Raw genomic sequence first — 26,147 nt, 5'->3', positions numbered from 1 at the left:
AGTAATAAGTGATAGTAATAATAATAATGATGATAATAATAATAATAGTCTGTGTCACAGACGAGGGAGAGGTGATACCTGGGAAAAAGGTAAAGAATCTTCTCAAAAGACATCGAGAATCAAGAATACGGGAGGAGGTTAGAGAACAGAGATGGCATGGAAAGTTGATGACGGAAAGAGAAAGAGACGAAGAGCTAAGTGCTGAGCGGTGTTTTTGGTGGCTGAGCGACTGGCGAACCTGCCCAACACACACCATTGCGGGCATGTTTGAACTTTACGAACAGCTATTACCCACACGGTTGCACACCATTCATAAGACACGTGTGAGTGATAGTAGTGATTCAGCATGTAGGCTGAGTGGTACAGCGCCAGAGGATTGGCCCACATCTTATCTGCTTGCCCTGCGCTCGGCACAAACCAAGTAACTTGCAAGACATGACGCCGTCTTGAAGCTCCTGTTCTTCGAGATCATCTCTGACTTGGGCTTGATAGACACTGTGCCCCCGTGGTATTCACCTATCGAGCCACAGTCAGTCTATGAAACAGCAGAGGTACAGGCGTATTGGGATGTTCCGGTATATGGAGAGTACCAAGAGCTCATAACAAATAGAGTGTACGCTAGGATCGTTAACAACAGAGATAAGCAAGTGATAGCATTGGAGATGAGCTGCCCCTGAGTGAGCAACCGCGACAAGAAGACTTCTGAGAAGACCATGAAGTATGCGCCACTCAGATGGGAATTGAAGCAGAGATACCCTGGGTACAAGATCAACCAGTGCAATATCATCTTAGATGTACTCGGGGGGGTGGTCCAAGGACTTGGATGTCACTGGGCGCTTACTCCGGTTGTTGTAGCCACTGAGCGCTGTTCGTGCCGCCTGTAAGAGAAAATATCATTAGTTAATTGAGACCTGTAATTACCTAAGTAACTCATAATTTAACTAGAATACTTTAATCAGTTAGAATTGTAAATAGATATCATTGACGAAATAAAATCGCCTGGTCTCCAAGCTTTTATATTTAAACAAAAAAAAAAAACTTGGATGTCACTCTACAGAAGCTAGTAGGCAGCAAAGCTAAAGGTGTGGTTAAGAAGATGGAGAAGCCGTGTCTCTCAGGAACTCTAAATATTGCGCGCACTTTAAAGTCGTAATTTAATTCGTAGGCGAACTCTGGAAAGAAGAACAATCTTATATAGATATATAAGTTACTACGTGTCACCACGCCCTCTTTGTAAACCTATTTAAGGAGTTTGTAACTTATTGTATTACAACTGATGAAGGTCTCCGACCGAAAAGTATTTTATTAAACTTTTTGGACTTTTTATTGAGTATATGTCTTCCTTTGCTCGAACTTGTCCGTCCTCGTGTGCCACATTACTTCTTCTATCATTTGTCGAGGTTTGGACTGCGAATCCTTTTGGATCCTTCTGGTGCGGCGTCTCTATTGGCTCGAAGCCTGTTAACTTGTTATACATATATATATATAATTTCTATTTATAAATTGACTTTATAGCACGGTATGTTTTCCATCGATAATAAAAACCGTCTGACGATCGCAGCACAAGCTGCGTGAAACTCAGAGTAACGGTGAAACGAGCTTCCTGTCATTAATTTATAACCGCTATATGTATATATATTTTATCGGTTTTAATAGGCTTTATAACAATGCTGTTAGTTTTTTTGTTAGATTTTGCTTCTATTTTATTCACTGATTAGCTCATGGGCTACGCTTCGGCGCCTCATGTTGCTTTCATCGTATATGGCATACAGACGTCTTAACTGCATATTATTATATGGCTGTGTCTCACAAGGACTGGGAACTACCGAATTCATGAATTTGATTGGCTGAAATCAATATTGAAAGCGGTTTAGATTTTCCCATCTTGACCGGTCTAGAAAAAAAAGGTACAAATAATATAAAAAGTTGGCATATAAGACACAGCCATATAATAAACATTTTATTAACCGAGCTAGGTCGGTCTGTATGGGAGAATCTGGACCTCGGTCGCTGGTACAGACCTCACTGCATTCGGTCTGTTCTGGCGACCTCGGTCAAGGTTCTCTCATACAGACCTCCCGCTCGGTTAATAAGAACTAAATAATAATAACAATAATAATATCCCCTTCCTGCCAAAAGTACCTGTATCCGCCCCTACTAGCAGCTCTCTTAAGAGCAGAGACTTAGATTAAGCTAGGATTCGGGCTTGCACTAGATATTTGCATACCTCTTTAAAGTACTGCAAGATAAGCTCATACACAAAGCCTCTGTCGATCAAAGACAAAAGATCGTACAAGAAGAAAGCTAAAATGGAATTCAGCCTCCGGCAGAGAGTAAAATCCTGCAATTAAGATGAAAAAACTAGAGACAGTCAATAAAGAATAAAAACATCATATATGGAGTGTTGATATATATCAAGTTGGATCTAAAATACCTTTTCTGTTCGAACGCTTTCAAGTTAACACTGATATCAATTACAAGATGATTTCGAGCCGAATCTAAAGGAAAACAAACATTCGAATGGTCTGAGAAAATACGTAACAGCAAGAATGATGAAATATTTCTAGAAAACTGGTTGGTTTTCCTTCACCCACCCTTCCTCAATTTCTGATGCAAAGCGACACCTTCCACTCAACCAACCCTTGTTGAGAGGAGTGGCTGAAAGCTAAAGGTTGAAGGTCATAAGAACCAGCATTTTTCATAGCAAGTATAAACATTAAAACTGAGAATTTTAAAGTGGGGAGGGGGAGCGGCGGAGGAAATAAAACCAAATTCCTTCATGGAAAGGCATGATTAATTTTTTGGTACAATACATATGACTCCATTCACAGCCAAAAAGATTGTGAGCAAAACCCTATCCAAGCATCACTTCTATTTCTAGCTTTTTTTTTGTTTGTTTTTGTGTTTGTTTGTTTGTTTGCTTTTTTAAATCTTCACTCAACAAGTAAATAAATACATACAAACCTTACCAAGGCATTCTCTTAACCCCCCCCCCCCCCTCAGAATAAACACAATAGTCAGGGAGCAGATACCCTGTATTTTGAAACTTATACCACAATTCAACTTTACGAAGTACCTCACGTTTATCAAGAGGTCTCTCTCTATTAAAAGCAAGTGTCAGACCTTTTTAGGGGCAATGGTTGAACAAAAATGATTATTTTGGTATCTGCTCCCAAACAACAAGGAAAGGGGAGTAAATGGATTTAGTATTTCCTTGTAAAAAAAAGACAGAGAATTTCATACATTTTGGCCTTGATTATACAGATCAATTTCGGTACCTAAGCTACTGCGCACTCACCCCTCCCCTAAACCAACAATGGTCAACTGATAACAGAATTAGGTTAGGGGAGGGGAGGGGTGGGTGTGCAGTTGCTCAGACACTGGCGACACACACATAGCAATATCAATAAATGACTACTGTTTAGCAAATCTTACCTCAAACTTATCAGTTATAGGGATAAATAGATTGTGCTCGGCAACTTTTGAGCAACTTTTAGCGTTTTCAGCAACTTTTTTGTGTTTCGAGCAACCTAGAGTAACTTTTGTCTTCTTTGGCAACTTTTGAGTCCAGAAATGGTTAAAAACTGACCAAACTTTAAAAAAGGTCTTTAGTAAAAGGTTTTTTTTTTATTTTATGTACGTTCTTACAAACAGTTTTCAAAAAATACGTGCGCCCACGAACTGGACAGCAGCTACCCTAACGGCACTTATATCGAGCAGTTATTTGTTTCAGCAATAGAGCTTCCCGCCCATCATCTTGGTATTTGCTGCAGTGCGAGGCATCACAATTAGAAGCTGAAATGACTGACGAGGAAAATGAAAATAATACAGATATTGACCCTATTGAGGTTACCATGGCCGCTGGGGCAACTCTTAGTAGTCGTCCAAGAGCTTCGATTTCTAGAAAACGCAAAATTCCCGTCAACGAAGGCAAATACAAACAACGAAGAAGCGTTAGCTCGAACACGTCCTCAGGGAAAGGAAATGCAACATGCGCTTGGAATCGCCTGAAAGACTATCCAAAACGTCATTAGAAAATACTTTCTATTATTATCCAACTGCACTTAGACGAGTACAAATAACGCCATAGACGAGTACAAATACCACGCGGTATTTGTACTCGTCTATTGTAGAGTACCCGTTAAACAGGTTTTCTCGCATCGCGCAAGCGAAGAATTGGATTGTTGTTACGAAAAAAAAAAAGTGGTGGACAATTTGGATAATATTTCCGACGACGAAGAGTCAGGATGGCTGGCAAATATAGATCCAAGTTTATTAGATGAATCGAACAAAGAAAAAAAGCTTGACGACCAGAAAATGTCTTCATTTAATGAAGAAAATAGAAACAGCAACAAAACACGCCAATTCCGTTCCGCTTCGCAGACTTCTGTCACGCACTCCTTTAGATAGCTTTATTAGGGGAGTAACATCATTGCAGCCCCCGGGCCGGCTGAAATACGACTTACTTTACAATGGAAATAAATTATCTCTTACTCTAAGATAACTACAATAAAAGCTACAAGGAGTAATCTACAATAAAATACAATAAGAGAAGTATTAAAAACTAAAATACAAATAATTAAGATAGCTACTAATAATTAAAACTGTTCGCCATTTATTTACTCCTCGTAAATAAATATCCGCGAAATTCGCCGGCATATGGTATTTCGTGGACTGGACTGGACTGGACTGGACTGGACTGGACTGGACTGGACTGGACTGGACTGGACTGGACTGGACTGGACTGGACTGGACTAGTAAAACGCGGACTAGTAAAGGGCGGACTAGTAAAGCGCGGACTAGTAAAGCGCGGACTAGTACAGCGCGGACTAGTAAAACGCGGACTAGTAAAACGCGGACTAGTAAAACGCTGACTAGTAAAACGCTGACTTAACAACAACAACAACAAAAAAAACAATTTCATACGAAGGCGATCACAAGACTTGATGGCGAGCCAATTCAGTGAGTGACAATCCCTGTTTGACCTTTAAGCTACAAATGGGTTTGACATGCGTCAGATACAAACGATTTTATAAGTTCAGGCTAACAACGAAAGAATTTTATTCAGCAGCAGTTCAAAATCTTAAAATACACTTTCGTCGTAAATTTCTCATCTAGAAACTCGATTTTTCTCTTATGTTAAAATTTGTTTATTTCGTCGTAAATTTCACGGCAGAAACGCAGGAATTCCATGAATAAAAGTCGCATTAAATCTCCTTGTGTCTAGGTAGAAAGAGTCTCATTGACTTCAGCTTTTCGGTGGAAGAAACACCGATTTACACACGCCATTACGGAAAACAAACAAGCAGACTGACAACTCCAAAACACCTATTTGCATTCACTTACAATTTGACTTTCTGTGACATTTTAAAACGGAACAGAGGTAAATCTTCGAAGATTAATCGTTGTTGGAAATAAAAAATACTTTCCGTAAGATCTCTGTTTTTCTCTTTACGAGAAAATCGTCGCATGATCAGTTAACTCGTGTGTGTTTGTCACACCAGTACTGCTGTTTCTTCAAAAGCGTATGCTTCTTTCCTCTTTAATTGACAGGTGTCACATCGTGACAGTTACTTTTCACAAAAATGTTTGAAAATTTGTTCGGAAGCCTTTTAACGACCTTTACAAATAAAAATGTTTCGGCGAAAGCTTTCTCTTTAATTTGAATAACATTTGTTTTCTTCATAACTCACTCGCTATCAAATTGTTAGGTTCAAGGAGGATTTTCCCGTAATTAAACTCGTAATTGTAGCCCTAAATCATTCGGGTTCTTTTGGCAATCATTTAAGCTACAAATGGGCTTGACATGCGCCAGATACAAACGATTTTATAAGTTTAGGCTAACAAAGAATTTTATTCAGCACCAGTTCAAAATCCTAATTTTGTTGCATCGAATCATTCAGCAGCCAGTTGAATAAGTTTTTTTCATGTTTTTTCATGTTTGTAAATCGAATAAAACTAAACGGTGATGGACATAAGCAAAAAAACTCATACAAAGGCACAACACTTATGGCGAGTAAATAGTTGTATCCAGAAATGAACGTGATTGTACTGTGGGTCATAGCAATAAAAACTGCATAACTTTGGAGACGCGAGCCGAGAATTTTCGTTTTCTAACAATCCGAGATGCTACACAAATCTCTGAACAGTTCAACGACATCAATAACAATTAACGCTCTACCTCGAAATAAGAGGTATCATAACTGCTAACAGTAACGGACAATACAAATCTACAAATGAGATTTACATTGTAGTTTAGCGTAAATGTAATCTGTAGTAACAATCCCAGACGCTACTGCTCAACGGAGTGAATAACAATAAAAGATTCGTAGTTTTCAATCTCATGCTTTCAAATACTCGGGACATGATATGGTGAAATGATCGTGACAGACCACAGTCCAACTAGAACCTTACAGCAAGCCTTTGTACGATCATCTGTTTGTGTTCTTGGAGAAGAAACGGTTGGAGATCGGCTGGCATTCGGCATAAATTTGGGTCGAACAAAGGAAAGGTCACCCCGATGCAGAATGGGTTGACATGGTAGTACACATTTGAAATATCAGGTGACGTTTGTTGCTGACCTGCCTTGTAGTATTGCCGATTAAGTCTTGTAGTTAGCACAAGGTCATCAGGTGGATTGGGTATAGTTCCGTCAGGCTTCAAGGAGTAGCCACAGCCATAACATCGTGTAACCTTACTGTCTAGAAACGGAAGTCTGGCGAAAACTAAGATTCCTGGTGTAGGCTTTGGACGCTGAGGGTACGTGGGCGGTTTGTTCTCAACAGCATGGGTTCATGCTGTTGAGATTATAAATGATATGCGATGATTCTGAGACATTAAGATCATGACTAGGCTGGATCGGAGCATGGGGTCCGTTGAAAGGACAAAATGCAATGTTTTGGTCAGAGGCGAAAGTTCCAGGCACAGGTGGGCATGATGCTACCGTATTGGCCTCGGACGCGAGTGAAGGCTGCCATACCTGATTACAAAGAAGACGTCTTGCCTCCTTGCTTTGATCCGATATTCCAGGAATAGTTGGATTTGAACAGATCGTATGGCTTAAAGGTGCTAATGCAGGCTGTAAGACCCGACTGCGAACAGTTTATCTTCCCTCTGTCAATGTTATATTGTTGCCACTTTTTCGTTTTCTTGTTCCAACTTTTTGACCTGCGTTGTTTGGCATATTCACATTTGCAATTGCTGAAAGATTAGGTGAGCGCTTCTTGCCTTTAAACCAATTCAGGAACTCTTTAAGTACACCCATTTTCTCCGCTGCAGCTAAGGTGTGTGAGCACATATTGTATGTGGCCCAGTTAGCGCAACCTTTATCGCACTGTACTTTGCCGGTTTTAAGGTAAACTTGTACAGAATGAGGGTCACGCGATGATCGGCTGTGGACCAGTATGCGGACTGGGGCAGATCGGTCACTTCCTTCATCTGACGGCACTTTCCACAATGTTGATTGGTCATCGACTGCCTTGGCAGCCTTGCTAAACATCCCCTCGAGTACTTGGAAGGGAATGTCAATGATGCGACAGTTCTCCACAGTAATAGATAAACATTTTTTCGTGGCAGTTCCTTGTTCTCCAGTCAGTCCATGTCTTAGAGGATCGGACATTGACCTCGAGAAGAATTTTTTCTTGAGGGAATTCTTCTGTTGTTCAGTCATCCTGTAGAAGTTCTGCTCTTCGACAACAAGGAATAAAAAGTCATCAGTCAAGTTGTACTCTCCTCGGCCGATTACCGCCAGAAACTGCTCTTCGTTTTGTCTCTTGACTTCCGTTCTTATTCGTTCCATCGCAGGAAGAAGCCCATCTGCCTTCTTTGCGAACTTGGAGTCTTCTTCGGCTTTAACTAATGGATTCATACATTCGCTTGCATTTTGTGTATAGACCTTTGGGGGAAAGCCAAGGCCGCACATTGAGCGAATGTCGGCTGTTGCACTTTCGCGGATAATCATTGCTTTTTCTTTGACGAAATAGCTGGTAAACTTGCCACCATTCGGATGCAAATGCATCCATTTGTTTGTTACATTGTTTAGTGCAATGTCAAACTCTCGACTTGAAGAGCAGTCTACAAGCCCACCTTCCATGACTTCACCCAGCACCTTGCCAAAAATGTCGGAAACAATTTCTGTCGCCACACTTCCTGTTATTCCATACTCGTTCAGTTTTCTCTTGACATTGTCTCTTGAGTGAATGTCGCAACGCAAATGCTTGGCGTCTTCAAAAACCTGAGACATTGCTTTGTATAAGTTTTCCTCACCGTCAGTGCCGAAAGCCAAAACCCCACTCGTTTCTTTGTTATATTTGGTCATGAGAAGAGGCAAGGTCTTGTAGGATGTTAGAAGCTTTTGCTTATGCAGAATGCCTGGTCCGATGCAGACTGGGTGGACTCCATTACTGTTAGTTAACACCAGATTCCGGTAAGTGCAGAACGTGAAGTAGAAATCTGCAATCTGAAAGGTGCAGTCAGTCCCCAGAATGCAAAATGCTTCTGGATTAGTGCAGAAGCGCACTATGTCAGTTAATTGCTGTTCTGTGGCCAGGAATATCATCGGCTCTGGGAAAAGAGGAAATTCTCTTATGAACATGTTTTCTTTTGGGCCTTGCTGCTCTTCCTTTGCCTTTGTCAATACCTGCAAGAGAGGGTCCGCGGAGGAGGCACAACCAACATTCTGACGTTTCAATTGTTTCTTCAGATTGTAAACTTGCCCTCCGTCTCTGGGAAATTCTCCTGCGGATTCCACCTTCAAGATGCCCCCTCGTCCTTCGACAATGGAATGAATGACCTGACGTGGTGGTAATTCCTTTAACTTATTTCTTATAAAATCTCGGATGCTCTGCATAGTTCTCTTAAAGGCACGTGCCCTTATTCCTTTAGCGTTCCCATGACTTTTTACAGAGACTTCTTGTTCGCCGTCTGTGAAAATGTATTGTATAACTGCCGAGTCGTGAGGCGATGCTGATAAAGCCTGACGCGCATTTATGATCGACTTTCACGAAGAGGGCAAGCTTTTGTTGCTGAAAAACTGCCTTTGTACTATGTATAAAACGTGGTCAGATGGGCAGTCACCTTTATCCTCCAGCTTGTGACAGACTCCTTTGTCGTCCTTCGAGTATAGAAACTTCTTCGATCCCGTGCATAACCAAGCACCCACGTCGTCACACCTTATATCTTCTTTATTTGACAAGGTCGACGTATCCACTACAAAGACGGAATTTTTAGAGACGTATGTTGGTACGCGTGTTGCCACTCCTGTGATTCGGCCATCAACCCATTTTTATACTGTTGGCGTGTCCGAGAGCTGTGGACGGCAATCATTAAGATGGCGAAGAGGATTCTGTGTTGACAGACTGAGGAGAATTCATCAGTTTAATACAACAGATGGGAAGGGTTTCCTCAAAAGAAAAGCCGTAACACCTCTTAAGAAACTTAATTTGCACCATAATTTCACCACCAGCCGACTGCTAATAAAATAAACTGCAACATATCGCTTTGGTAGCTTCAAAATGTTTACATCAAACATCAGAAAGAATGGATGGGCATAGCTGGGTAGGTTAAACACGGATTTAATTCGCTAAAATGTAGATTTGCATTTACAAGTTGAGCTTTGAGTTTTTGGGTTGGGAGAAGAAAATGTACATCATGCTCAGGAAAACCTTCAGGGTTCTTACGTCCACAAAAGACTGGATCCCAATAAATTCATCGCGGGTGCCATCCTCCCGTAAAATTGCAGGGAAAAAGTTGTACAGTTGCGAACGACTATTAGAACAACTATAGTACTCTTACTGAACGTCTACCCAGTTTCTTAAAATTTATCTTGTACATGGCAATAGAAATATCACTCGAGAAAGACTGCAGAGAAAAGATTTCACTCGAAAGGAGTTTGTTAACCTCTTTTTTTTTTTTATTTACAAACTGCATGCGTGATGCAAATCTAATATTCATGATATCCCCACGTGTATCCCGTATCTGACAAACACTGAAAGGTCCTCGCAGTGTTTTTGCTCCTAGAGTCTTTTGTTTTTCTTCAACGGATTTTGGTCCAAAAACGCCGCAGCCGTTCTTCTTTTCCTCTGTTTGGAGAAACAGAGATGCAACAAATTAAATTGAACTTACTAAAAATATCTTAATTCTGGTACGTGCAAGTTCGATGGAGCAACTGCAGTTTCTTCCTATTCCGACATCGAACCAGAACTACAAACGAGTACATTTTAAAACGGTCACCCGTCAAGTCGCCTGAAAGTCATCTTACTTGAGGTCATGTCGCCCGAAATCAGAGTCATGTCGCTCGACATTTTTAAGTCGTAACGCCCGAAACCCAAGTCATGTCGCCCTAATGAGGCGCGACCCGACCTAAACTCCCGCGCTTATTTCACTCCACCACGACTATCATGCAGTTTAATATTTCGCTCCGATTTGGTAATTGAACGTCTGAACCGACTGCGAATCCATCGATTCATCCACAATTGAAGCCAGAGAAAAAGAGGAAACAGGGTGAAATTTGAGGCCCTGCTTGTTCGAAATTTCCCGCAACATATTTCGTAATCCATACTCACAGCGTTGGGAGTTCCCGGTGAAGGGGTGACGGCATCTATCAGAGGTGTGGAGGAAGTAGCTGCAATTTGCTGAAAAAAAGGGAAAAAAGTATTATACGATTGAAACGATACTCTGATAAGACAGTAAGAAGATGCTAAAATATTAAAAGGTTAAATAATAGTGAAATAATATATCCCTTATTAGATGGTTTAACATTTAATACAGGGGGACATTTTTCTCATTCCTCGTATTTATCCTTACCCTAACGGCGCTCGGACAAATACAACGCAACTCATAAGATATCTGCACGTATCATACTTTACATCATCGAATAAGGTCGATGTGATAAACTGGAAATAAAAGCATATTTTGTGCTGATGGTTGAAGAATATTTCACATGTTTGTCACAGAAAAGTAAACGAGATCTCGGAAAGGAATACCAACCACTTTCGGAACAGCAGTGACGGCTTCCACAGGAACTAACAAAAATAAAAATTCACAATAAAAACCGTGTTACATACAAGAAACGATCTCTTTTAAAAACAATGCAGGATAAAGCAATAGATGACAGTAATAGCAACATTATAATCAAGAATAAGTGCAGAACAACTGCATGTAAGACAATTTCCTAAATACCGTTTATGGTAGATATGTCTTTTCCCAATGCTTCCAGGCGATGTCTATCATAAAAGAATAGGCAGTTAAAATGACATGTTCTGACAACATAAAAAGGAAAGTGTGAAAGGGTTTCTTCTACACAGTTTACATTCATGATATTAAATTTGAAATGAGCTTAAGTAAGACCAGTACGAGTGGTTTGCACCGTGTACGAGAAGTCATTACACATTTTTCTCCAACTGAGATGTACACTGTACAGGTATTTAATCCACTGAATCTAAAGTGGATCACTTAATTATAGCTAGATAGAGTTTCACCTAGGGAAAGCAATCCCGCTCTGTTTCAAAAGTGTTTTGCGGGTATAAATGTTGAGGACGATTCGTGTAGAAATGTTCATTTAACAAGCTCAGTATGGTTAAAGGGGTACTGGTTTCTAAAGAAACTATGGTGCTGCGTCAATGGCGGTATTACAAGAACATATGGCATTAATAACTGTGTTGATGACGTCAGTTGGTCGTTGTGAAGAGTCGGTAAAGCTGACGTTTCGAGCGTCAGTCCTTCGTCATTCGCTCTGACGAAGGTTATGGCTCCAAACGTCATTAGAGTTAACACTTACTTCAAAGATTGGATTTCAAATTCACAGTTCCCAGCTGCTTGCTTCAAATCATACAGCAGAATCATTTCATTCCTGTTCAGATAAAACTCAATAAATACTAATGATCATGAATCATAATAAAACAATGTACAGTTTATCATAGGAATCAGGGCTCGACACTAACTTTTTAACTTACTAGCCAAGTGGCTAGTGACAAATTAGATGCTACAACAATTTCAGTTTGTTTACTAGCCAAACTGGCCAGTGGAAATTGAAAACCACTATCCAAAACTAAATTTCTACGAGTCTGTGGCTATTTGGCTACCGCTTATGTCGAGCACTGAGAATCACAAGTCTTTCATCGCTAAAAATTGACTGCACTGCAATTAATATCAGTCCAAGGGGGCCATCTTCAGAAAGTCCTGTAAGGCGGCTTTTTGAAGATCAGGATAAATTTCAGAATATCAGCAAAGTAAATGACTCCAAATGTTAATTGTAGCAAAAAGATAATAGAACTTCGTGTTCGCGGTTTACCTCAGTTCATTAAATTGGTGGCTGATGTGCTCAGTTGGCATCGGCATAAGATCTGACAAAGAATAAAATTCCAATTAAATTTGTGAAACGTTAGTAACGCTGCTTAAGCTGCCCAACCAGAACAAGAAACAATAACTAAAGACAATTTGTTTCAAATTGAATATCACCCATCTTTCTAAATAATTTGGCGACTGATGGCTAATCTGATAAAGAATAAAATTCATAATAAATTTGAGAAACATCAGTAATGCTTCTGAATCTACCCAACCAGAACAAGAAACAATAAGGCAATTTGTTTCAAATTGAGTATCACCCATTGTTCTAAATACATAATTTGGCAATTGATGGCTGATCTAGGATTTCGTTTTTAAAATCTTTGCAGTTTTTAGCTCATTAGCTTGGCCAAGGCGGCAAATAAACTCGAATGAACGCAGTTGAACTATGTAATTGGAGAAATCCCCCCAATCCCCCCCCCCCCCCATAAAAAAAGGAACATCAGTTTTCACATGATCGTTGTTTCCTTTTCAAATTAAATAATAGGAAAAAATACATTTGCCCCTAAATAATGAGAAAAATGATTAAAATCAAATTTTACGAATCACTGCATATGATAACTTCAGCAGTGGAGAACATAAATTTGTAAACAATAACAAATCAGTATTTTTGTTTCACCCACCAACTCCCAACTCTTCCAGGAGTTGTTCAACTGCCTTAGCTTTCTTCATTCCAACTGATCCTGGCATCTTCATCTAGCGAGCATTGTCAAGAAATAATAAAGTGACAGGACTTAAAATATATCAAGGGAGTAAATTTCTAATGAAGCTCTGCTGCTACATCAGAGGGGAGGGGGGGGTAGGGGGATATATTGGAATAATTTGACTGAGTTGATAAATGTCAATTGGCCACAGCGAAGAGTCTTTCAGGCTGAAGTTTCGTGCATTAGTCCTCCTTCAAATAGAATGATGAACGGCCAACACTAGAAACATTCGGCCTTAAATATTTTCTACTGTTGCCAATTCAATTTAACAAATAATTCGATTAAACTAAATTATATCTCGTTAAAATTTATCAGTTGAGCATTGTTAACATCAAAATACTTTTAGTGATCAAAAGAGAAGGCAAACCACTGCAGTCACATATATTTCAATGTGTTGCATCTGCTTCACCCCTTTACACTCTAATATCAGTATGTATATTCTCTACACTATAAAGGGATAATTTGACGAGTTGATAATGTCAATTGGCCACGGTGAAGAGTCTTTCAGGCGGAAGTTTTGTGCATTAGTCCTCCGTGAAATAGAATGATGAATGGCCAACACTAGAAACATTCAGCATTAGATATTTTCTACTGTTGCCAATTCAATTTATCAAATCATTTGATAAAACCAAATTATGTGACTGGTTACAATTTATCAGTTGAGCATTGTTAACATCAAAATACTTTTAGTGAGCAGAGGAGAAGGCAGACCACTGCAGTCACATAAACTTCAACGTGTTGCAACAGCTTTATCCCTTTACACTCTAACATTAGTATGTATATTCTCCAAACTGTTCTCTATAAATTTCCTTTAGTTAGTAGCTGACAAGAAGAATTTGTTAAACCCTTTAAAGTACCACTCTGATTAAACCGCCCTATAATTTGAAAAACCAAAAAATTCAGTTATTTGATTATAATATGAATTTTTAGTGATTAATAAAGCCTTTCAGGGTTGCCACTCATTAGAACCCAAAAAATTCCCTGACTTTTCCCTGACTTTTCACTGACCTGAAAACAATTTTCACTGACCTTGCATTAGGCGACTTACCAAATAAGCTACTGGTAAATCCACTTTTACATTAGTTTCAGTTTCAAAATGGCCGAAGGAAAACACTAGTTCCCAAGCTTCTTCCGATTTCTCTTCCTTATTTGGAAGAAGGCATCCACAATGAAAACCACTGACCAAAAACCTTGCATTTGAACACATAACTCGCACCACTCGATCGACTGCAGCTTAATTTTCGGAATGAAAATGTTTTCATAATCTTCACAAAACCTTGCGCCAACCTGAAAACAAAATTCCCTGACTTTTCACTGACTTTGACAGGAACTGAGATTTTCCCTGACTTTTTGCAAAATTCCCTGACTTTTCCCTGACCTTGAAAAATTATTGTTTTTCCCTGACTTTTCCCTGACCGTGGCAACCCTGCCTTTTCAATAATAATTTTAGCTGAAAGTCAATTCTAGGGCGAGAAATTACGATTTGAAAACCGTTCCACCATTAATTTTTGTAATCACTTCGCAGGCTCAAGAAGACTGGCGCGAGTTTAGAGATTACTCATTTGACACGCCGTGCTCATGGCCAATTTTCAAAAACAGTATTTTGATCATATATATTGCTTTTTATAACACTAAGACTAAGACTATTTCACTAAATTTCACGAGGTTTCTGTATAAATATAAAAGTGTGTTGAGTAATCTATGTCACAATGGGAGGGACTGTTACGTAGATTACTCATTTTATGTGCCGTGATCGTGGCTAATTTTCAAAACCAGTATTTTGATCATATATATTGCTTTTTATAACACTAAGACCAAGACTATTTCATTAAATTTCACGAGGTTTCCGAATAAATTTAAAAGTGTGTTGAGTAATCTACGTCACAAATTGGGAGTAATCTACGTCACAAGATAAGTTGGCCGTGATTATGAAAATTAATGGCGGAACGGTTTTCAAATCGTAATTTCTTGCCCTAGAATTGACTTTCAACTAAAATTATTATTGAAAAGGCCTTACTAATCACTAAAACTTCAAATTATAATCAAATAACTGAATTTTTCGCGTTTTCAAATTATAGGGCGGTTTCATCAGAGTGCTCCTTTAATTCCCAAGATATGATTGTTAATTCTACCCTCTCCCTGCTGTAAATTTCCTTATAACTTAGTTAGAAGAATATGGTGTTACTGTATGAGAAGATAACAACTTCTACCTGATACATGTTAATTTGAGTATTCTTATTACCTGTCTAATGCATAATGGATATGTCAGGGAGAAGTTACATCCTTATCACTTCTAGTAGTTAAAGGATTGTGAATTCTATAGTTTCTAATTAGTTGGTGATCATTTCCTTCATTCCCCTAACCTTAATGTGTGATTCAGGGGTTACATTCTAAGGAGAAATTAGATGCTAATCACTCTTAGGGGGTTAATGGGTTAAACTTTTCAAATGTACTTAAGGCTATTACTCCCCTTTTAACTCAGTTGACTGATGATAGATTTGTCAATCTTACCCTTGTACTGCGCAGATACACACCAGCTCCTTTACTCTCTGGAAACTTGACTCCTGATGGTTCAGCCTAGGAAAATTAACAAATGGTACATGTGGAATACAGTAAAACCTCAATTATCTAGACTCGTAGGGACTGGGCCTAACAGTCTGGACAATCAAGGGTCTGGTAATTGAAAATATGAATCAATATAAACATTCTTAGATCGAGTTCTGGATAATCAACGTTAGACTGTAACTGGCTTTTAACAGGTTTTTACTGCAATTGGGCCCCAGGGCTCAAAATTAAAAAAAAATTCTAGATTGCAATTTGTGAGTAATTCCTAGAATTTAGTCCTAAGTTCGAAAATTTTAGTCAGAAAAGTACCGGAAGCAGAAATTAGAAACGAAGATTTCCTAAAAATTTCATGAGCGTTGCATGACGTAGTTTCTGAAAAAGTGTGCCTGCGATACATTTCTCAGCAAGAAATCAATGATAAGTTATGCAAAATTTAACTTAAATTTCACAGGATTTTTCAGATAAAACTACAGCAACCAGTAACAAGTAAGACACAAGGCTGTTAAATATAATTTATTTATAAGCTAGGCTGTAAAACAGTCACAAAATCGCTACCAATGGAGAAATTTAAGTCGCATAAGCGAAATCTTTATTTGCAAATGTGCCCAATACAAGCACAATTTCAAGCCCCGACTCCCTCTGCTATGCCAAACTCAAGGGAAGCTCTGAATTGAGCTACCTTACAACAGCTGTATGTCCAGAAATATGCACTAAATATTGAGGGCACTCTTAAATGATCACCAAAACAAAAACAAATTACACATAAACAAAATAGAAAAATACTCACCAGAGAATAAAGAACCAAGAGAGAAAGAGGATGGGTTTCAAAGGCCAACAAGTAAATTGAAAAATTCCACGTACATATGGTACATTTTACAGTCCACTGTTTAAATCCTTTTATTTATATGTTTACCTTGACTGGTTTGTCTCCTTGTTCCCCCTTCTTCTTAGTTTGCTTCTTTTTAACTTGTTTCTTGTCTCTTCTGTTAATTAACAGAATAACAAGAAGTTAAATTAATCACAATATACCTTGAAAATCTGCACATTGCCAACTACAGTGGAACCCCTCTAAACTGGACCCTCATTAAACTGGAATCCTCTCTAAACCGGACCTTTTTTTCGGCCCCAAAATCTCTGTCATACATTTTCTCTATTTTTAACCTCACTAAACCGGAACGCCTCACTTCCGGAAACCAGACACTATTTTTAGTCCGTAATCACAAATTACTGACAAAGAATAATTTATGACCTAGTTAAACTGGATGTGAAAGTTTGAAGCTGCTGACAAAATCACACACATTTTAAAATGTGATTAAAATTAAAATCGTAATCATGCAGCTGTGAAATCCAAATCAGAAGTGAGAAACGCGCATCAGCTAATTATTTATTGTTCTACCAGTACTGAATCTAAAGTCAACAATCATGCCGCTGTTGTTGGGTTGAATGAAAGACAACAATAGGGGTCAGCTTAAGAAACTGTCATGTTGCAGGTGAAATCACTTGCGAAAACAAACCAAGGAGCAAACATCACTATGTTTGAGAGACCAGCAAAACGCCAAAGAATCAAGTTATCTTTTGAGGAGAGAATTGAGTTGATCAAATGCGAGGAATCAGTTCCTAAACCAACACTGAAGGCTCTAAGTGGTAAATTTGGGATTCGTAAATCAACTGTAGGTGATAGTTTGAAGAAGAAAAAAGTCTACAAATGAATTAAAAGCCATGATCATATTACTCTGTGTGTAACACTGAATTTTTTTGTAGATTAAATGAAATGACCTTGAAAAGCTTCCTTGTAATCTATGTTGTTAGTTCCTTTACTGATGTGCTACAATATTGCTCGTGTACCATGTACTGTTACTTACAGTCAGACAGTACATTATGCTGCCTAAAATTGCCTTATGGGTAAAACCTCAGTACACCGGACACCTGTCTAAACCGGACATTTCCTCCAGTCCCAGGGGCATCCGGTTTTGACAGGTTCTACTATATTTCATGCCAGCCTAAGCGAAAGAGAGGTTCTACCGTATGTTTAGTGACATAATTATTGATCAATCTTTAGAAGTTTCATTTTCTAGCGAAAAGAATGTTCTCATTGCTAAGTGAGAAAACAAAAGTTGTCCAAGGAAAAAGAACAAAAATACTCCAAAAGTACAATGTACGTTCAGCCACCTTCCAAACGATGAGGAACAGGAGGGAAATAGTATGTTTTGCAAAGCAAAAGTACAAGCAATAGTGAGCACTTACTTCAATCTGTACGAGTCTGCTTGATTCTCAGCAGCTGTGATGAGTTTCTGTAAATCCTGCTGTTTCTTTTCCCTCTCTTTCTTGCGCATTTCAATTTTTCTTAATTCTGCCACAAGCATTTCTTCCTCTTGCACCTAAAAGATTAAATTCAGGAGATAATTATACCACATGTCTTCAGTAGCCCTTAACACCCTTACTCAGGATGCATATTCTCCATACTGTTTTCTATACATTTCCTTAGGTGCTGACAAAGACAATTTTATCACGAAACCCCTGTGTCTCTACTAAAACAGGACCGAAGCTCTGTGTGACATCGCGCTAGTTTGCTAACGAGATGGACGGGAGATAAGAATAATACCAGCCCTGTTAATGTGGGATAAATTATTGACCACAAAAGTGACACTTTTATTTCACCCAACATCAAGAACATTGATATAATAAACATCACGCAATCTCTTAAGCAAAGGTGGGGTTAAATATCGGCAAAGAGCCAAATATATATATATAAAGGCAACGTATTAGCTTGAAGAGAAAGCTGGAGCATGGGAAGGGGGCGGGATAATTCTTCTACAGTACCGAAAATCTGTGTTCAGATCTTAACAAGATGGCTTCTTTATCTGGTGATCATTTCCTTTATTCTCGTGACCTCAATGTGTCATTCAGGGGTGATATTGTAAGGAGAATTTGGATTCTTGTCAATCTAGGGTGTCAAAGGAATAAGAAACACTTCTCAGTTCTATGATTAAAAAAAACGCATGTGCTTGTATGCTATCCTTTTTTCATCCGATTTCAACTGCTTTGGTTTTAAAGTTGTTAGGCGAAGCTCAGTAATTCCTGAGTGTACCAAAGTTTATATGGCAAAGACCTGTACAGTACCTGTTCTTGTGTGCGGTTAAACAACTTCAAAAGCTGTTTCTTTCTCTCTGTTTCATGCTGGCTGTCATAAGGTGCTGGCAAGTTCTGTGGCTCTTGCCCTGGAGGAGCTCTGGCCTGTGGAAAACAAGTGAGCTCACATTTCTCCTCTTTTCTACCATAATGATTGTGAAAAGACAAAAAAAAGGAGTTTCTTTGTACCATGAACAAGCTCCATCGTATTCTATTGATAAGTGTTGTCCAGAGTCATTACTTAATTCAATGCAATTTCAATTTATACTCACCCTTTACAACCTTACATCTAACAAAAGTATTCACAAGGCTTGACACTAACTTTTCAACTTACTTCTAAGCCTAGTGGCTAGTGACAACTTAGATGTTACAACAACTTCAGTTTATTTACTAGCCAAACTGGCTGGTGAAAATCAAAAACCACTCGCCAAACCTGAATTTCTACTAGTCTGTGGCTGGTTGGCTACTATTAGTGTCAAGCCCTGATTCGTAATCCCCACAACGATTTCTGTACATTTCCATCAAGAGAAATCCAAATCAATCCAAATTCTCCTCACAATATCACCCATGAATCACACATTAAGGTCACAAGAATAAAGAAAATAATAGGAAATGTATAGAGTACAGTATGGAGAATATGCATACTGATGTTAGGGTGCTAAGGGTTAATCACAAGTTGACCAGTGTAGACCTATGTGTCAACCTTGTAAACTTAATGAAGGTTACCGTGAAGTGGAGAGAAGGTGCATTGTAGAATGTTACTGACAAAACAGAAGCTAAGCATACAACCCTAATTACAGGCAGCTATTGAACATACCTTGAGTAACTTTGTAACACAGCTGTAATAGCGATCCTTTAACTCTTCAATGGTTCGTGCCTGTAACAACACAGATAATTGGTAAACTCAGAATACACTGCTCATATAAGGTGTTCAGTAATTATTATTTACATTATTCATGAGATGAGAAACCAAAAGACAAAAAAAAAAAACTTTGTGTACTTTTTAAAAATAAATAAATAAAAACCCAACTGCACAGGATACTTGTGAACCGGTGATCCATGATTGACCAGAAGCATTCATTAAATATTATGGGATATCTTCTGACTACCTGATACTTTTCTCTGTCAAACCTGTCATGAATTGTTATAAATCGCAGATCAAACCGCCTGCAAAAAAAAATCATAAGCATTAAATTAAATAAATATGGTATGTACTATTTCATAAAACAGGCTCTGTGTTGTTGTGCTCCATTCAGTAACGGATCACAGATGATGTCATAATGTTGAAATGTGATAAGAACAAAAACAGTGGCAGACATGGAGCAGGTGTATGTGTCATGCACTGATTATCTTACTTTAGTATAATTTCAGAGCTGAGCAAAGAGTTTCCAGCAATCTGATTGATCGAGCGGTTCCTTATATGACACTATATAAACTGCTCCGTGCAGTTTATATAAAAATGTTAAAATAAAATGTTAATAAATGTAACTAAAATGTTATGATTTTAGACATTTCTCTGTTGTTGACAGCTCTGAAATTATCCTAAAACAATTACTATTCGTCTCAGGTTTGGTAAATACTGTCGAAGAATCCCCTTGACTTTGTCTCGGGGATTATGCGACGATATTCACCTCGCCTTCGGCGAATAATTGTTAAATATTCTGACATCTTTTGCGATCTCCATGATTCTATTACTGACAGTAACTGTTACAAACACACAACAAACTGAAATATCTCTTTGATTTACATGATAAAAAAGGAAAATGCAAAAATTTATACGGCAAAAAAAAAAGCAAAATTTTATGGTGACATGATTAACATGCCTACCCTCCAAATTATACAGTATCACAGGTGACAACCAATAAAATTCAAAACTTAATAATCCTTATTGTACTCAATGTAATTAATTACAGTTCTGTCATGAGCAATTGAAGCAATGTGTCGTATAGGTAACCCATCCCAGATTGGCCAGATCCTACCAAAAATAGTTTAATTGGAAAAAACACTGGGAACCTAAAAATGTATATTTAGAGTTACTGTAGCAAAACTCATCCATGAGGTTAAACATGAGGCACTGTCTGAGGTTTGTATTACCCTAAAACTCAATTCTGGAGGTGGGTTCAAATCCCTCATTTACCTGCACAGGTCAAACAGGTGATCAGTTTCATCCCGCGTCCACGTAGAAGGAGGACCATCATGAAGGTACAACTGTACAAATAAAGAAAACAAACAATAGTAATCTACACATTAATTTTTTACATACAGCTGTAATCACAGCTTGCTTACAAATTTTAAGTGAAATGTTGTAAACTGCCAGAATGACTAAATGCAAGGCCTTAAATCATGTTTTGTGCCTGGTCTTAAAAAGACACAAGCCTTTCATTTACTGTAATAATCATTATCCATATTGTATTTTTATAAGATGCAAGCTCTCCCCTGACTCCTAGAGCCGCATTAATGTCATAAAATTTTCATTTTGAACTCCACACACCATAACATGTTTCACAATATCCACTGAGTAAAAAGGAGATGGTTCATTTCAAGCCAATTTTAACTTCTTCTCGTTCAAAATTTTGACAGAGCTTACCTGGTACTCTTCATCTGCATAGCTTGGAACATTCACCTTCTGCACATTTTGACAAATACAAAAATTAAATATTAATTTTAGAGGAAAAGATATCCTCTATAAATAACTAGTCTTGTATCTGACGCTACTCATATACAGTATGTACAATGTGAATATTGATGGGTAATAATCAATGTACATATCTTCAATGGAAAGCTATAAAAATTCAAATACAGGTATAAATAATTTAGAATGTTAGTAACAAACAGAAAAAATCCTTTTGACCACATACATATCTCTTTATCATACATATGCAGAGCTCAACATTAACTTTTCAACTTATTAGCCAAGTGGCTAGCGACAACTTAGATGTTGAGACAATTTCAGTTTATTTACTAGCCAAACTGGCTTGTGGAAATCAAAACCCACCCGCCAAAACTGAACTTCTGTGGCTAGTTGGCTACCATTAGTGTCAAGCTCTGCATATACGATCTCGTCTGAACAAAAATTGTAAGAAAAAAAAACATATTCAGAAAGTGCGCTAGTCATGCAAACTTAATTCCTGCCTGATCAGAGACAATTAAGACAGGAAAAGCTTTACCTTATTAAACCTGGCAAATGGATACTCTTTTCCCTCATCTGCTACCCTCCTCCAGTGGTAAAGCACTGCTCGGTCTGTGCGAGCAGGGTTGGTAAAAGGCATCCACTTCCATGGCCTCACGTGCCTGCGTCCTAACTTGGCTTTCATCTGTTTATAGCCATGAGATGTGTCTGATGAAGCCAGTGGTGGAGAGTCTCTAAATGATTACAAATCAAAGTATAGGATTAGCAACAAAACAGACAAACAGTCGAATGCCAATTGGGGAAAAAGGAGAACATGGCCAACACCTGCACATTACAAGTTTATATGTGTGTCACATCCCTGTTGAAAATGTGATCACATATTGCACATGTACACACACAACAATTTCACACATCAAAACTTCTTGTTCGATAACTAGGTAACCATTACACTGAAATCTGAACTAAGTTTCCACTTGAAAAAGTCCAGTGACAAACCTTAAATGCCAAATTTACCACTACCTCAAAGATCATGAACAGCATTCAAGAGAGCTGTTGTATTTTGGAAGATGCCCCCCCCTCCCCCGCAAACAGACATTCCCAACCATTTAACTGCTTTTAAACTTTAAAATCCTCTTCACTGTCATAGACTAAATTGTAATTCAATATAATTTGGATATATCAACAAAGTTGAAATGGTAAATTGGCCACTGTAATGATTGCAAAAGCTAAATTGTAACTCTATTAGAAACTACTTTGCATTGCTTTTTGGAATTGCTTGGAGCAAGCCATGACCAGAAAAAAGACAACTTTTGCTAATTTTTACATATCATTAGCAGTAGCCAACAAGCTTTATGTTTGCATAATTTATCAGAACAATTATCTTCACGAGGTGTTGTTTCCAAACAATGATGTAAGAGCTTCTTTGGCTTTGCACACATGAACAGAAGTAAGAGTGTTGAATAGTCTAGATTAAGTAAAAAAAACTGTTTTATTCCACCTACCATAAAATCACTGTAAATAATCTGACTTTGAAGTTGTACCTAGTAAGTAACACTTGAAAACCGAGTTATAGCAGGGAAGGTTACATTTTAATGAAAAGTAAACAAAAGGTTAAAAAATATGGCAAGGTTTAAAAATAATAATTATGGCAATTTCTAATTGCTGTGCATTTCAGAGGGATGTCCTCCAATGCCTTTCTAATTCCTAAGCTAGGAGTCAACACTGTGCTTCACTAAGAAATTTTCAACTGACCTGCTGTCACTGTATAGCAAGGCATAAAGTTCACGATGCATTCCCTCAGGACGTTTGAGACTTTGTTCCCCAGTTCTTCTGAGTTTTCTTGGCTACATCATCCAGAAAATACAAAGAAGGAAACACCACACTAATCTTAAAATATTAAACATTCAGTCAATAAGTACAAAATATCAGACATGGTTTAATGCTACTCTGTTTAAAGATCTTATGAATGTAACCAAGAAGTTACAATTCATTAAATCTTTAACTAGAGTAGCATCAAACCAAGTCTGATTGTCCACCTAGTTACTTTGTGAACTTTGAGTACAAATTATGTGAAAATTTAAAGTCACTGTAACAAATCTGTTATCAGATGTTTTAATCTCAAAATTATCCAAAATTCACCAAATCAGCCTCCAGTTGCACCCTCAGGTATCACATAAAGGAGATTATCATCATCATCATTGACAGAAACTAAAATTATAACAACTTTTGACTCAGCAATCTTTTGTTTTTTGTTGAAACAAGACACGAACAAATTGAACTAAAAAAACATGTCTGTAATTTCTACTTCAACATTTTCTTATCTTTTGAACATTTATTTTACTTCTACCTAGTTCTTTTCAGTGTAGACACCTATTCCAAAAAAGTGAGAACTTAGGAATCCCAGACACCATTTTTCAGTTCAATAAATGTATGTGGAGATCACATTGTAAGGAAAACAAAAGATGATGATCAAAAGCTGTGTTGCAAAAACTTATCTTATTAAATGTCTTAGTCTCCCTTGCAGCAGCCCTTTCTGGCGTCGTCACGCAAGCGAAAACTCCCCCACCAACGGCTGCTCACATTCAAACAACATTCCTTTCCCATTGTAATGTGTTATCCAATCAAAATAAAAATATTGTCTGACAAACAACCAATGAATACGCGATATTTTTATTCCCGCAAATTCACAGGAAGCGCGTTAGCGTTAGTTGCTAAAGATGGAATGCGATGTCATCGAAACTCCGAACAAAATATCAGATAATGATCGCTGTTTTGTTTGCCCAAATCCTGTGGGCAAATTTTTAAAAACATCTCTTCTCTCTTCGATAATTACTGTTATGGCTTCACTCTGATGTGAATTGAAGCTCTCAATACCAAAAGTATCTCGCACTGAGTCGAAAACGTCTTCATTTTGTCAGTTTCAATCCTCAGATAATATGAAGTCTGTGATTGGTTTGATTATTGAGGCGCGAACGCTTTCCACAATATGGTAAGTAAATGCTGATTGGCCAATTTCCGGAAAGGAATGCTGTTCGAATGTGAGCAGCTGTTGGTGGGGGAGTTATTGCTTGTGTGACAACACCGGAAAGGGCTGCAAAGGAGACTATAAATGTCTGGGCATGAAAGAATAGGCTCCCATTCAGTTAACCTATTGACATCCAGTGCGCCCGTATGCCCCCATGTGGACCCACACCCTTTCTACGCCTTGTGACGTCATCACTTTTAACCCTGGAGCACGACTTTGAGCACGTACTTGAACAGGTTGAAAATATCTTACCAATGATACCAGAATGAGCGCAATTGAGTGAAGGAGATTGGAGAAATATAGCCAAAAAACCATGTAACTTTGACCTGAAAATCTGCACAAAAATCTTGTTCCATTACCCACCTACCTTTCTGAGCATGTGCTTTGAAAATAATGAGTAGTTTCCTAAAAAAGTCTCTACACCAAAATGAAGCCTACTAAAATTTCCAGCAGGTGAGGAGAAACTTCAGGCAAGGAGAGGGGAAAAAAAGGGTAGGAGAAAGAGAGAAAAGTAAAAGTCGTAAGTGGGGCATTACTTTTCAACCCAAAAATCTCAAAATTTTACTTTCTGCACATGCCCGAGATTTGCAGGCTGCCATTTTGCATTTGGATCGAAAGGCCATCAAGTGTACGAGCTGTCAAGGGGGTTTTGGTAAGTTTGAGCTTTTAAAACCACAACAGTAACCTGAAATCTGCTCAACTAGCTTCAAAACACAGTTTTCCACAAAAGCTGCGGCCATTAATGGGTTAAATGGTCAAAATTAAACGAGTAAATTGCATTTACAAAACCGGTGTTAAGCTAAAATAAAATGTAAAAGTATACTTTATAAAGATAGCACAAATACTTTGCATGTTGTTTCAGTTTGAATGAAAACAATAACTTTCTTTTTCTGTGATACCTCACACATCAGTACTTAGTACTTTGGCTTTACGATAATGAACATCGTACATGATCCTCCCCCTCCCCCCCCCCCCCCCCCCAGGGTGTCAAGAGCAAGAATTCGGGACAATCTGTGTGAAACATCAATTCCCTTCTTTCAGGACGCTAAATACCGCACATCAATAAAAACAAGCGTTTCTTAGTTCCCAGCTCGATAAGCATTGCTTTTCAAGTCTATTGCCAACTTAAATAACGATCTCACAAATGACTTTACAGTTTGCTAAATCACATACGGTGTGAATGCAAACATGACCTGTATCATCAATATATTAAAGCAAGAAATCCCGTTTAAATATCAGAATAAAGTACAAATTTACCTTGTTTCCCCCAACGATAGCTTCTTTGGTAGGCACGGAAGCAAGCCCTTGATCCAACTCTAAAATATCTCGAATATCACTCATATTTTCGATTCAAAGATGAACTTACGCACAAGGGGTACACAATACATAAGTTAAGAAGTCACAAAGAGAATTCTAAGCTTTCTTCGACACTAACAACTTAGTTTTTGACAACTCAGTTTTCAACAACTGTAGGCCGCCATTATGTGTTCATTCAACTAGTTACCATTTTCTCTCGACCAGTGTTAGAAGATTCTCCCCAGTTCACAGCGTGACTTGGACGGTTTTTGCAACCTCTGAAAACCCTCGTGGGAGAAGTGAAATTTATTAGTCCCCGAGACGAAGTCGAACGGATTATTCAACATTATTACACGACTCGGGCAGTCAGAGGGCCAATAACTAAAATCAACCAATCAAAATGCTCTATTGCCGGTCAATATTCTCTCAGTACTGGACCGGGCACTGTCCCGAATGG

At 38.3% G+C, this 26,147-nt stretch overlaps 1 protein-coding gene and 2 pseudogenes across 4 annotated transcripts; 1 reads left to right on the top strand and 2 right to left on the bottom strand.

The window, feature by feature from the left end:
* The first annotated feature begins 29 nt into the window (after positions 1-29).
* LOC148720627 (uncharacterized) lies at positions 30-1,153 on the top strand (annotated as a pseudogene).
* Positions 1,154-6,265: 5,112 nt separating this feature from the next.
* Positions 6,266-9,831, bottom strand: LOC148720626 (uncharacterized; annotated as a pseudogene).
* Positions 9,832-9,888: 57 nt separating this feature from the next.
* On the bottom strand, positions 9,889-25,870 carry LOC148720625 (DNA methyltransferase 1-associated protein 1-like). Of its 4 annotated transcripts, XM_088738635.1 has the most exons (18): positions 25,652-25,870; positions 23,122-23,213; positions 21,908-22,103; positions 21,328-21,366; positions 20,878-20,948; positions 19,850-19,907; positions 19,558-19,617; positions 18,732-18,845; positions 17,856-17,989; positions 16,525-16,594; positions 15,558-15,623; positions 12,966-13,038; positions 12,290-12,341; positions 11,777-11,848; positions 11,179-11,222; positions 10,987-11,021; positions 10,563-10,631; positions 9,889-10,079 (listed from the first exon to the last, which is right to left on the bottom strand). In XM_088738635.1, the coding sequence occupies exons 1-18, from the start codon at positions 25,733-25,735 to the stop codon at positions 10,014-10,016; spliced, it is 1,395 nt and encodes a 464-aa protein (XP_088594761.1). In that variant the 5' UTR covers positions 25,736-25,870; the 3' UTR covers positions 9,889-10,013. The 4 variants fall into 4 exon arrangements, 3 of the variants coding, with proteins under 3 accessions (XP_088594761.1, XP_088594762.1, XP_088594763.1); XM_088738636.1 differs by lacking the exons at positions 23,122-23,213; positions 25,652-25,870 and adding an exon at positions 22,872-23,012; XR_015993249.1 differs by lacking the exons at positions 9,889-10,079; positions 10,563-10,631; positions 10,987-11,021; ... (1 more) ...; positions 11,777-11,848; positions 12,290-12,341 and adding an exon at positions 14,095-14,333.
* Positions 25,871-26,147: the final 277 nt, after the last annotated feature.

This window comes from Stylophora pistillata, chromosome 11, assembly GCF_964205215.1.
Source record: "Stylophora pistillata chromosome 11, jaStyPist1.2, whole genome shotgun sequence".
Lineage (NCBI taxonomy): Eukaryota > Metazoa > Cnidaria > Anthozoa > Scleractinia > Pocilloporidae > Stylophora > Stylophora pistillata.
The sequence above is the reverse complement of the archived record's forward strand: the minus strand, read 5'-3'. Positions and strand labels throughout refer to the sequence as shown.